Source organism: Rattus rattus, chromosome 3, assembly GCF_011064425.1.
Source record: "Rattus rattus isolate New Zealand chromosome 3, Rrattus_CSIRO_v1, whole genome shotgun sequence".
Taxonomy (NCBI): domain Eukaryota; kingdom Metazoa; phylum Chordata; class Mammalia; order Rodentia; family Muridae; genus Rattus; species Rattus rattus.
In genome coordinates, this window is record NC_046156.1 from 143,116,338 (window position 1) to 143,128,406 (window position 12,069).

At 46.8% G+C, this 12,069-nt stretch overlaps 1 protein-coding gene across 2 annotated transcripts in view; it reads right to left on the bottom strand.

The window, feature by feature from the left end:
• The window catches only part of Tpd52 (tumor protein D52), a 79,047-nt gene that overhangs the window by 54,940 nt on the left and 12,038 nt on the right, over positions 1 to 12,069 (bottom strand). Inside the window, exon 1 of one of the 2 annotated variants that reach the window (XM_032898641.1) lies at positions 6,413 to 6,518. The exons of the other annotated variant lie outside the window; for it this stretch is intronic. Within the exon in view, the coding sequence (XP_032754532.1) occupies positions 6,413 to 6,503 (91 nt within the window). The 5' untranslated portion in view covers positions 6,504 to 6,518. Of the gene's footprint in view, positions 1 to 6,412; positions 6,519 to 12,069 lie in introns of those variants that run through there. 2 annotated transcript variants of the gene reach the window in all.

The window sequence follows — 12,069 nt, forward strand, 5'->3', positions numbered from 1 at the left end:
AATTACGCATGACAAATGTTGCGACCAGATTTAGAAATGGGTGGAAGGATGATCAGAATCAGGGAGAATATCCGTGCTTCTTCAAATGAAAGTTATCGTCAGGCAAGGTTTCCTAATGGTCTGTGTCACTCGGTATAGCACACCACCTCATTCCTTCACCTACTGGGGAGGTTTCACAATTACATCAGAAAGGACCCTTAATGGCTGTCTTCATTGTATCAATATCTAAGGCTGTTATTTTATAGTCAGTGCTGAAGCCAGAGCTCGAAGACAAAGCAGAGCTTAAACTGGGGGCTGTTAAAATGTTACAGGTGGAGACTCTGCAGAAACCCGTCAAGCCTCACCAGAACCCGGAAGTCACCTCAAGCTGAGGCCACATGACCTCTGTGATCACCCCTGTCACTGGAGGCCTGCCTCTGCCACACAGCTGAGACCACAGTCACCTCTCCATGGTAACGCAGCAAGCTCAGCAGATGCCTCCTCACGTTAAATATTTATTAGGACTTGGACCAGGAGGTATCTGGGGAAGGTCAGGCAGCACACACAGATCTCAGAGCCACCCTTCAAAACCACTGCTTTTCTTAGATGACCTGTAGCCACCTCAGAAAGGAGGTGCCACAGCCCGTTCCGTGAGACGGACCTCTCAAATGGCTTCCATGTCTTTGTTTCAAGGTGTTCTGTGTCCGTTTTGACCAAACTCAAGAACTGTCCAAGTGTCCAGGGCACTTCAACACCTGATACCAGGAAACTGAACCACCAAAAACCTCACAGAGTAAGGAACCTCTATTTTTAAGATTACTTATTTTATCTACAGGAGTGTCTTGCCTACAGGAGTGTCTGTCTGTGTTGCACAAGTGTGCCAGGTGCCTGTGGAGGTCAGAAGGCCCTCTGGCACTAGAGTTACAAATGGTTGTCAGCCACCAGGTGAGTGCTTCACCCAACTGTGTCTCAACAGCTAAGGGAAAACCAGACTTGCCAGACGCTAGAAGATAAAACTACCATCTTGTGGCCTAACAGGGTGACTCTGCTAAGATCCTAAAGGATTCTTTAGATGCCACATTTGTCCCACAGATGGTGGCGTGTGTGCATGGGAAGGCCATCTGTGTGTTCGTGTGAACCTACACCTTCCCACAGGTGCTCAGGGGCAGAGCAAGCCTCTGGGAACCACAGCAGTGCTCCTTCCTTAGGAGCACTGCAGTACCCAGGCCCGGATGTGAGCCAGGAACAGTGAGACCAGGGAAAGCCTTCGCTGACACCACAGCCCGTGTGCATGGGGAGCCGGACAGCTCTGCACTAAACATCTGCACAAGGCAAGGAAAAACAATTTTCCCCTCAAATCAAACTGAAAAGTAATATCTTTCCTTATGGAATATTTGCCCTGGTTGGTTTGTTTGCTTTGTCTTGTTGGGAGGAGAATTTCTTATTTTTAAAATAATAGAAACTTTGAGGAGCTGCTTTTAATAATTTAGGCAAAAGGAGGTTGAAAAGTATGCATGAACATACATTCTATCTCCTCTCTCTCCCTGTCCCTGTCCCTCTCCCTCCCCACTTTTCCCTCTCCCCCCTTGTCTCTCTGCCTCTCTTTTCCCCCTCCCCCTTCCTCCCCATCTCCCTCCTTCCTTCCCTCTCCTCCTCCCTCTCTTTACCGTCCCATAAAAACTGGTTAATGGTAAAACTAAAAGCACACTAGACCCTCTACGGCTCACCCCTGACTACAGGCCTTCCTACTTCCTGTGGCACAGTATTGCCAGGGCATGGGGGTGCAGGGGAAAACTCGCTCATCAGGACACCACAGTCAATGCTGACCTTGGTCATGCACATCCAAGTCTGGCATGAAGTAAAAACACCTCATTAGGAAAGGAAACTCTGATTCCACATTTGAAAGGAAAGCAAACCCACGTGAAGGTGAAGATGCTGAAGACACTGGCATGTGCCTGAAATCCAGCTCTGAGGAGGGGAAACAAAAGATCTCAGCTACCTCAGTGTCCCTCTCAATCCAACAGAAACCAATACGCTGGTGCATCCTACAATCCCAGCAGTAAGGAGACTGAGGCAGGAGGATCACTAATTGGAGGCCAACCTGAAGTATAGAGCAAACACACACACACACACACACACACACACACACACACACACACACACACACTCACACACACACACACACACACACACTCAGCCCTCTGTATGAACCACTGCTGCTGACCACAGTTACCAGTCTGCAGTTATTAGTCAAGGAGGAAAACTTTGAGTATTCGTCTTTCTTAAATACATTTTAAAAAACCTAAAGTTTTAGCAGTAACCAAAGGCTGCTACAGAGCATTTGAAATGTCCAGCCAGGACATTGGAATTTCACTGTGCTGAATCAGCTCCACACTGGAAGGGAACTAAGATGATTACCTATGGCTGGGCATTACTATATGAGTACTAGGAAGCCAGTGTCTAAAATTCCACATAGTCATCAATTTCACTTCTGCATATTATCCTTGGCAAGCACACATGCATACAGGAAACTAAACAAGGCATGTGTTTATAATAACTGACAGATGACAACACTGGAAAGAACCAGAATAACCACTGACTGACATTAAATCATGGTGCATGAGTACTCTGGAACGTCATGCAGCTGCTGGGGAGGACGAAGTGACCAGCAGGCACTCGCACAGAACTCTGTGTGACCCAGAGCAGATGAAAAATACGAGAGAGAGAGAGAGAGAGAGAGAGAGAGAGAGAGAGAGAGAGAGAGAGAGAGTGTGCTCGCACGCACACACACACACACACACACACACACACACACACACATTAACATTTAGTTTCCTGAAATGGCACACAAGGGGGGCTGGGGTGGCTCAGTGGTTAGGCTCACTGGCTGCTCTTCCAAAGGGTCTGAGTTCAATTCCCAGCGCCCACATGGCAACTCACAACTATCTGTGACTCCATCCAGATCCAGGGAATCTGACACCCTCATCTGGTCCCTAAGGGCACTACATGCAAGTGATATACAGACAGACATGCTGGCAAGACACCCATACTAATAAGGTAAAATAAAAAGGCTCACAAGAGCTGGGGATGTGACTCAGTGTAGAATACTTGCGGGAGATACATAAAGCCATGGGTTCAACCTCCATTTACACAGACACACAGCACATGCAAGCTACACACGGTAGTTCGCTTTTGTCATCCCAGAACTCAAGAGTAGAGGCTGTAAGTAGACTGAAAGTTCAAGGACAGAGCGAAAAACACAGCAAGATCCAGGTCAGCAAGTCTACACACAGCCTGACTCAAACAGCAAGAAAACAAAGTAAAACAGCAACACCCCTCCCCCATACAAAAGCTATTCCTTATAGTGTGACCAAATACTGTGGTCCCTGAACACATGAAATCCTGTTAAAAGTGTCTATCGCCAGGCCTGACCTTTGACCTGCAGAGTCAGACTCTGGATAGTGTTACCATCTGTCCATCAGATGCGTCTATGCTTGAGGAGGACCGGTTCACACGGTCAGGGATCACAGTAGGACAACTGTCATCTGAGGTTCCTGAGCTTCGTTTATGCCCACGCCTTTTAATAAGTAGTCTACGCGTGGGTCCTCGAAGGTAGGTGATGTTGCAAGTGCCAGCAAGGGACAGTAAATGGCTAGCTGCATGTGTAAAGCACGGAAAGACCACGATGGGAGATCAACAGTCCCCATGGTTACTGAGCAGCATGGTTGTGAGCAACACAGTTGGTAAGGATTTCTCTCCTAATTCACAGCAGGTCAACTGGTCCTCCTGAGGCCTTTTCAAGAGCAAGCACGTGACAAATGGCCAACTGTAATAGGAAGAAGACCTAGCAACTGTGGAGAGGGGAGGCTGAACAATGCAGGCCTTGTTGAAGAAGGCTACTTAGAAAGTCTTTTGTTGTCCTGTTCGTTGAAGCTTTCCAATTACAGGCCGCAGCCCCAGCTGCTGTCCGGCACTTTCCAGAGCTCCCCAGTGGGGTGGCAGGGCAAAGGACAGAAGAGCAGGAGGAGCCTTGAGGGAGGAGTAAGGAACCTTCCAGAGGACTGGCCATGCACCTGTAAATCCTGACCAAGCAGGTTCACCACAGCAGAGCCTAGAACACACACACACACACACACACACACACACACACACACACTTTCCTTCATTAACTTCACAGCCAGAAATGGGAGAGAGAGAAAAAAAAAAAAAATCAAACCTTTACTGACATTTCTGAACATAAAAATAAATTCTACAAATTTACAGAAACCTAAAATATGAGGGCCATAACACTTGATATTTGGTCAAGAAACGGCCCAAAAGTATTCATTTCCTGCAAAGTATAGTGGCACAAGCCTATATGGAGGCACTTTGGAGGTAGTCACGAGGCTGGGCAACACAGCAAAACCCTTTGTCTTCAAAAAATAAAAACGAAACATATTAAGAATAATCCACTTCTAAGATGCTTTCATGTGTGTGTTTGTGTGTGTGTGTGTGTGCGTGTGTGTGTGTGTAGGTGTGTGTGTCTGTCTGTCTGAGTCAGTGTCCTTCAAACTCACTGTGTTGCCAATGATAACTGTGCACTTGGGCCCCTCCCACTGCCTGGGCCACCAGGCCAGGTTTATATGGTGCTAGGGACTGAGCTTGGGTTCCTCATGCACACTAGCGTCTGAGCTACATCCCCAGACCTGACTGATCTAGCACAGGAGTGCATGGCATTACCACTGACACCACAGGCAGGAATTTTAAAAGCTGGTTTCTAGAACAACCCAGATACCCTGCCTTCACTCTCTGACAGAGAACAAAGTTTCACTTGAACAAGAACTCTGCTGACTTCACTGGGAAGAAAAGCTGAATACGTTTTCACGTCTGGCTTTGGCCATATCAGTGATTCGGGTTCAACCTCTTCTTCTCTTGGGTATGGGAGGCCATCCCTGTCCACTTGTACTCTGACACAGGCAAAGGAACCCTGCGATGCAGCTACAATAGAACCGCAGAGGGACAGCTGTGAGACATTCAATTCTCTGAGCCTCAATTCTTCACTGTACAGAAATTATATAAATTCTCTTAACCTAAAAGCAAATACGGGGCTCAACTCTCATGATTCAGCCAACTGACTGTTTCCTTTATCTAGGTCAGATTCCTGGCTGTACCTATTTAAGAAGTTTGGGTATTTTTCCCAGAAAAGAGGTGAAGAGCGATATAATTATAGCTTCCAATAAATGGACTATCCAAAAAATTTAAAAAGGATCCATCACTCTGAGACAGGAACAGTAGTAGCACAAGGGTCATTCTCTACAGACTAGATCTAAAACCTAAGAAAAACAGTAGCAGTGACTTTTTAAAGCATGACAAAGAAAAATTCTGGGAAGTCTTCATTTTAGACCCAGCCCCTGTACGAGGCCACACCAAACAGAAATGGAGTCACTGGCCCTAAGTGCCAGGCAGTCAAACTGAAAAACAAGGGGGATGGGTGTCCAAGCAGGGCCCACTGGAAAGACACCTGTCTTTCATTTTGTTTATCGGAAATCAAAGTCAATTAAAGTCATATGTTTGCTGTTATTCTGTCTTCTCAAAGGTGCACACACACACACACACACCGAATGATCTTTGTGTGGTTTTTATCCATCCTTACAGAGTAAAGCGACAAGTAAAAAGCATGGCATCAGGCATGATTCGGGAAGTGACTCGGGACACCAGATGTGACGACCTCATGTCAGTACTTTGAGATGAGATCCATGATCTCCAGGCAAGCAGCTTTTATATTCACAAGAACCCTGTGTTTCTGTTACTTCAAAGCAGAATACTGCAACCCTGGGGTTTCTGAGGCACCTTCTGAAATGTATCTGATTAGCATTAATAGTTTGAAGAAGGAAAAACAAATATCCCATGTCAACGGGACACACACAAACCTGGGCGTATCTGGGAAGTGGAATTGTGAGTTGAGGAGTTCCGTCCATCAAATTTGCCTGTAGGCAGGTTTGTGGGCTGATATGGGCGTGCTCAGCGCCAGCATGGGGTAGGTGGGTGTGGGTTGTGTAAAGCATGCTGAACAAGCCAGTAAACAACACTCTTTCCTGGTCTCTGCTTCAGTTCCTGCCTCAGCTTTCCTCAGTAAACGTGGAAATGTAAGATAAAATAAACTGCCAGGCATGGAGGACCACATCTTTAAACCCAGCATTCAGGAGACAGACACAGGATCTCTGTGAGTTCAAGAACCAGCCTGGTCTATAGAGTTCCAGGACAGCCAGGATTATGTAGAGATGAGAAAATACATTTTTTTTTTCAAAATAAAGAAATAAACCCTTTTGTTAGAGAAGTGGGGAAACCCCTCCTCCCTTTTCCTGTCCAGGGATGGACAGCTGAGCCAGGAAGAGTGAGGAGGAGCTAGCGGCTTGTGGGAACAGCCTGTGGGAGTTAGCCCACCATAACATACCTGAGGAGGTCACGTGAGCAGAAGTGAGCCCCAGAGGCACTGAGGCAGTATACAAAGCTGTTATGAAAACAGCCTTCCTCCTCAACACCATCCTTCAAAACAATGAATGTTCATCCTACTGGAGATCCTAAACTGAGACTCAACTCCATCTCAGAGGATGTCTTACAAGACAAAAGGCAAGCACAAGCAGGTCCCAGGCTCCCTTTGAACACAGGAAACCTGATATCTTGAAGGACAGCCAAAGAAAGCACCCTGTGTTTCAGGGAAAGGCCTGTGATTAAGAACTTGAACATTGACCTGACAGGGTGTGTGCAGAGGAGGGAGAGAAATGCAGTGAATGAAGAAAATGACTTTTATTAGAACGGTCTGAAGCGTCTGAAGGCACCCCTGTCCCTTGATGCACACGCAGAGTCAAACCAAGAATGGGAGAAAAGTGCTGAAGTGGGTTGAGGTTTCACTAAGACACTTAATGCTGTGGTTTAAAGCAGAAATGTCCCCCACCAGCTCTTGTTTTAAATGCCTGCTCCCAGACAGTGACTCTATTTTAAAGGGCTGTAGAAACCTTAGAAGGTGGGGCCTTGCTGGCAGAAGTGGGCCACGAGACACTGGTCTTGGATGATTACAGCACCTGCCTCCAGCCTCACTTCCTCTTCCTGATGAGGAGCCTCCGCCAGGGCTCCCTGCTGGATTGGTCAAAATGCTCTGAAACTGTGAGCCCAAGTAAACAAACTTTCTCCACGGAAGCTGACTCTGCCAAGCATTTTGGACACAGTAACAGATAAGTAAATTGATATGTTTAATTAATAAAATATAAAAACTGTAATCGTATTAACTTATATATAAACATAATAGACTATATTATGAATTATTTACATATAAACATATAATTTATTTATATTCTATATACTAAAATACAATATATTACAATATACATAAAACACATTGTATTAATTATAGAATTAATATGCTTGAATAAATTTGCATAAATAATTTAAAATATGGTTTCTTTATAAACTGCATTATTGATAAGCTTTCTTATCTGTTTGTGCACTACAGTTACAGAAAAGTTAAGTTGAAAACAGAAAAGAGGTGAAGAATAACTTCATAGAAGCAGGAAAATCAGGAGTTCAAGTCCAGCCAGAGCTATATAATGACTCTGAGGCCAGGTTTGGCTCTATGAGACGACATCATCATCATCATCATCACCACCACCACCGTAAAACACAGGAAAACATGAAATGCATCTGCTTTGATTTTCTCACGCCCATACACTGAAGGAAGTCGAGGACAGCTGTTAAAGCTCTGGGCTCCGAACACTGAAGGTGATGACTGCTCTACGGTAGAATCAACAGAAAGTCTGCTGCCTCCGAAGGGAAAACAATCCTTCCTCAGCAGCTGGGGGGCGTACAGCGCCTCCTTCATCCTCTCCCTGCTCTTAGGCCACAGAGCTGCTCTTCCCAAAACCTCTACTGCGAGATTTGCCCCACTGGGATCAAAGCATCTCATTAATGGATAACTCGGTGACGCCAAGTCCAGATCCCTTAAGACTCAGTTTCTGGGTTGGGCAATGACTGGCTCAGGAAAGGGCTTGCCTGGAAGCATCTGAGTGTGAGCCCCACTCTGACGTAAAAAGCTGGGCAGGGCAGAGCATACATACATACAGCCCCATCTCTGGGTAGATGGAACCAGGCAGATCCTGAGACTCACTGGCCAGCCAGCGACATCGCAAAAACACCAAGGTGGACGCACACACACACAGACAGACACACACACACACACACACACACACACACACACACACACACACACTTGTGCACGCATGCATGCCAGTACACACGTGAACATACACACATTGTTGTTTTTAAGTAAACCCGTTCCATTTTTGGCAACTCCGTTTAGCAACTCCTACACTGGCGGCGGGTGATAAAAACACTGCAGACTTACTTTGACGTTGGAGAACTCCTCATGCCCTGTAAACTTTAAACTTGGTCACCAGTAAACAGGAAAAGATCACGGGACAGGAGCTAGGACTTGGAGAGCATGTGATAAAAGTTAGCATCATCAGCACATAAAATGCTTTTGGTTCTACACCGGACTGACTGAAAAGAACTTAAACTTCAAATTCTCCAGAAGCTCCAAAGTCCAAGCTGTCCCCTCCAACCACTGCACAGTGCACAGCGGTGCATTGCCAGGAAGCCTCCTAGGCATCCATCTTATTCAGAGCTCAAGATCTGGCACATGGTAGGAGTGGGAAGGGGAAAACAGACACATCTAAACATTGAAAACACATACTGTCACTGCTGAAAGGAAAAGGGTGGTTGAGTGGACGGGCATCTTGGAGAGGAGAGCAGAAGGGTTAGGAGGAGGAGGACCTGGTGCCTCCAGAGGACCAGTGTGGGTGGAGGACAGGACAACAGGACAGGCTGCAAAGCAGGGCAGTAGGCCAGAGAAGATTTCAAAAGCTGGCGCCTGCTGGCAGGGAGCATCCACAGTGGACATGACGATCCCACAGGGGCCCACATCCTAGGAGGGACCAGACTACAGTCATAATTGACTCACAGCTTCCTGCAATCCCTTTAGGAAAGATAAATCTAAACTGCCTTGTATAACTTCTAACAGGTTTTTTTTTTTTTTTTTTTCTTAATCATGATACCTTTAAGTTAGGAAGAGAAAGGTACCAAGCCACAGTCTCCTGTTTCTCTATTGGCCCAGAGAGTGATATTTTTAAATCCCCCAATAGTTTGAAAAGTTTCTTCTATATTTAGATTATATATATATATATATATATATATATATATCCAGATTAGCCTTGAAATAGCAAGGAAATTAATAATAAATGAATGAAGTTAACAAAGCAGGTTTCTGGGAATGTTTTATTACTCCGACTGAAAAGCCAATAAGACTCAACATAAAGCATATTATTAAATAAATGAAACCACTCTTGCAAGTGGAGAGGGTTTGAAAGAGAAAAGGGGAATTGGAGAAATGACAGGAAGGGGGAAGCAGGAAGAGCTTAGTGCACACAGGGACATGTGACCTGGGGTTCAGAGACCATACAGCTGTCCAGCAACTTTGAAAAGTGGAAGCTGGCGGACTGTCTCAGCGTCTCAAACCCACTGTCTACAGTAAGCTTGCAAGGAGACTGTAACCCGGAACCACACCAGAGCTGCTCAACCCAGAGAAATCTGTCAGGCTGTCTTTGCTCTGAATGGAGATGCTCAATCTTACTGAACCCCCTGAAGCAGTGGGCAGAACCATCCATTTCTGGCCACTGGGGCAGGGAGGCGTCACAGGGAGCTATGACAGACTCCAGGTCAGGAAGCTGAATGAAGGCGGTTTCTGAAAAGGATCTGAGGGAGCGATCAAGCCAATGAACTTGGTGTCTGACAAATCTGGACTTGGCACAAGCCATCCCATGCTGTGAACACAGGTTCTCTCGGCCTCGGCAACCACTGGCCAAATCTGGAAATCTCAGCATCTCCAACTTTGCTCAAATGTCACCACCAGGTTAAAATGCTTCTCTGGCAATAAGAACGCCCCGGGGGAAGATGGATCATACTTTCCCAGGACCAATAGTTAATAAATGTCTTTGTTCTGCAAGGCTGTCACACATGGAAATTAATTACTGCCTATAGACGTGGGCTGCCTGAAGGTCAAATTCTGTAATACCACCATGAAAATGCCCTTTGCCTGAGAAGCATCCTGACTGAAATAGGGGCAGCTACTGGACAGCAGATCTGGTTAGCCCCTTTGCCTCTGGTTTCTACACATTTTGCAAACAGTTGCAAAAGCCAAACTTTCATCCTCTCCACTTTAACAGTTAAAAAAAATCACTAAACACAGGACAAGTACTACCATTTAATCCAAAGTTTCTGTTCAGGCACCTCTGGACTCTTCCCAAAGGAGCGTCCCTGATTGGCTACCTCCCTTCCTCTATTCCCAGGCTCGGGCTGAATCGCTCCTCCCTGTTCTCCGAAGCCTCAATGGGAAAATCCTGGAAATCCCATCTGAGAGGCTGGTTTCAACCTGTTCACCTCCCTCACCCCCCTCTCCACACACGTCAGAAGCCTACCTATTTCCTAATTCACACCAGGAAGGTTCACGGGCCGGGCTTCTCTCTTTTGCTTTAGTTTCTCTGTGGTCATCATATTGCCCAATGTCAGGTATCCTGAACTTTGACATTGGCCCACCTTTCTCTGAACAGATCTGCACGGAGGCCACACCCAAAGAGGTAGTCACCTTAAAACACAAATCTGCACTTATTGGCATGCTTCCCACCCAAAGCTGGAGTCTACTTTCTCTCTCCCAAGCTGCTCCCGGTGACACAGTTCTAACTACCGGAATGACATAAAATCGACATCATGTGACTTACAAAGCAAGGCTATAAAAAGCCACATCGCTCCAGCCCGCCTGTCTCTCCCAGGACTCTGCCTGAGAAGCCCTGAGCAAGCTTGTAAGACACGTAGGCACCCAGGGGCCACATGAGAGATATGGCCGACAGACACGGGGATCCGAGGTACCTAGCAGTTGGAGTCTTCTAGCACCGCCCCTCCCCCACTAGAGAGCTGGGGTTCTGGATGACCCCACCCTCAAGCATCAATCCTCCAGCCCCGCTTACATGGGAGCAGACCTCAGAAGCGAACAGCTCTCAGCACTCACTGTCTCCCTCCCGGTGTCCAGTCCTCTGTGTTTTCTGGCTAGCACAGTTCTTTCTATATCCAATATGAAACCCTTTCCCTTCTTTTTTTCCCCACCTGAGTCTCTCAACACCAGAATTATTCTCCCTGAGGCCTCCCAGGAACCCAGCACACCCAGTGCCCACAGCCTTCTCAACTCGGGCCTGGAACACAGTGGCTCTCCCTATGCATCACCTATGTCCTATACATCAGCCAAGTGACATTTTATAATCCAAATTCCTGACCCTCACTCACAAGACCCTTCATTTATACTCAAAAGGATCACCTTAAACCCCAGGCACAAGCCATTTCTATGTCTTGCCAAACACCCTGCTTGCGCTCAGGGTCTTCCTTACAAACTCCTTTTCCTCCCTTCTCTCCACTGTACTTGGTCTCTGTCAGCTCAAGTGGTTCAAAGACCACAGAGCGGCTTCAACACACCACTTCTTAGGCTCTTGGCTGATGCCCAAAACGGAGGTGGTGGCAGACCAGGAGCCCGGTGCAAGCCGTGGTTTCTGGTTCACAGATTGTTGTTGCTCTGTCCTCATGTGGTGGATGGACAGAGATCAATACTGAGAGCCTATATTTTTAGGGGGACTTGGTTGTTTAAAAAAAAGCTAGCCAAGGTAGTGTGTAATTCCCACCTGAAAGGTAGAGACAGGAGGATCACTGGAGCTCACTGGCAGTCAGCCTAGCCAAGATGGAGAGATTCACATCAGTCAGAGACCCTATCTCTAAAAGCAAGGAAGACTCAGCACCTGAAAAACAACATAGGAACCTGACTTCTAGCCTCCACGTGCATGTGCAGAGAGACAGAGACAGACAGACTGACAGGGTGGGGGCGGGGGGGTGCATCAACCCTACCCATGAGTTCAGCCTTCATGACCAAATCGCCTCCCAAGGTCCTCATCTCCAGTACCACATACCCTGCCTGGAGCACGAAACCCTCCAGTGCGCTCCAGCCTTCTGGAGTTCCAATGC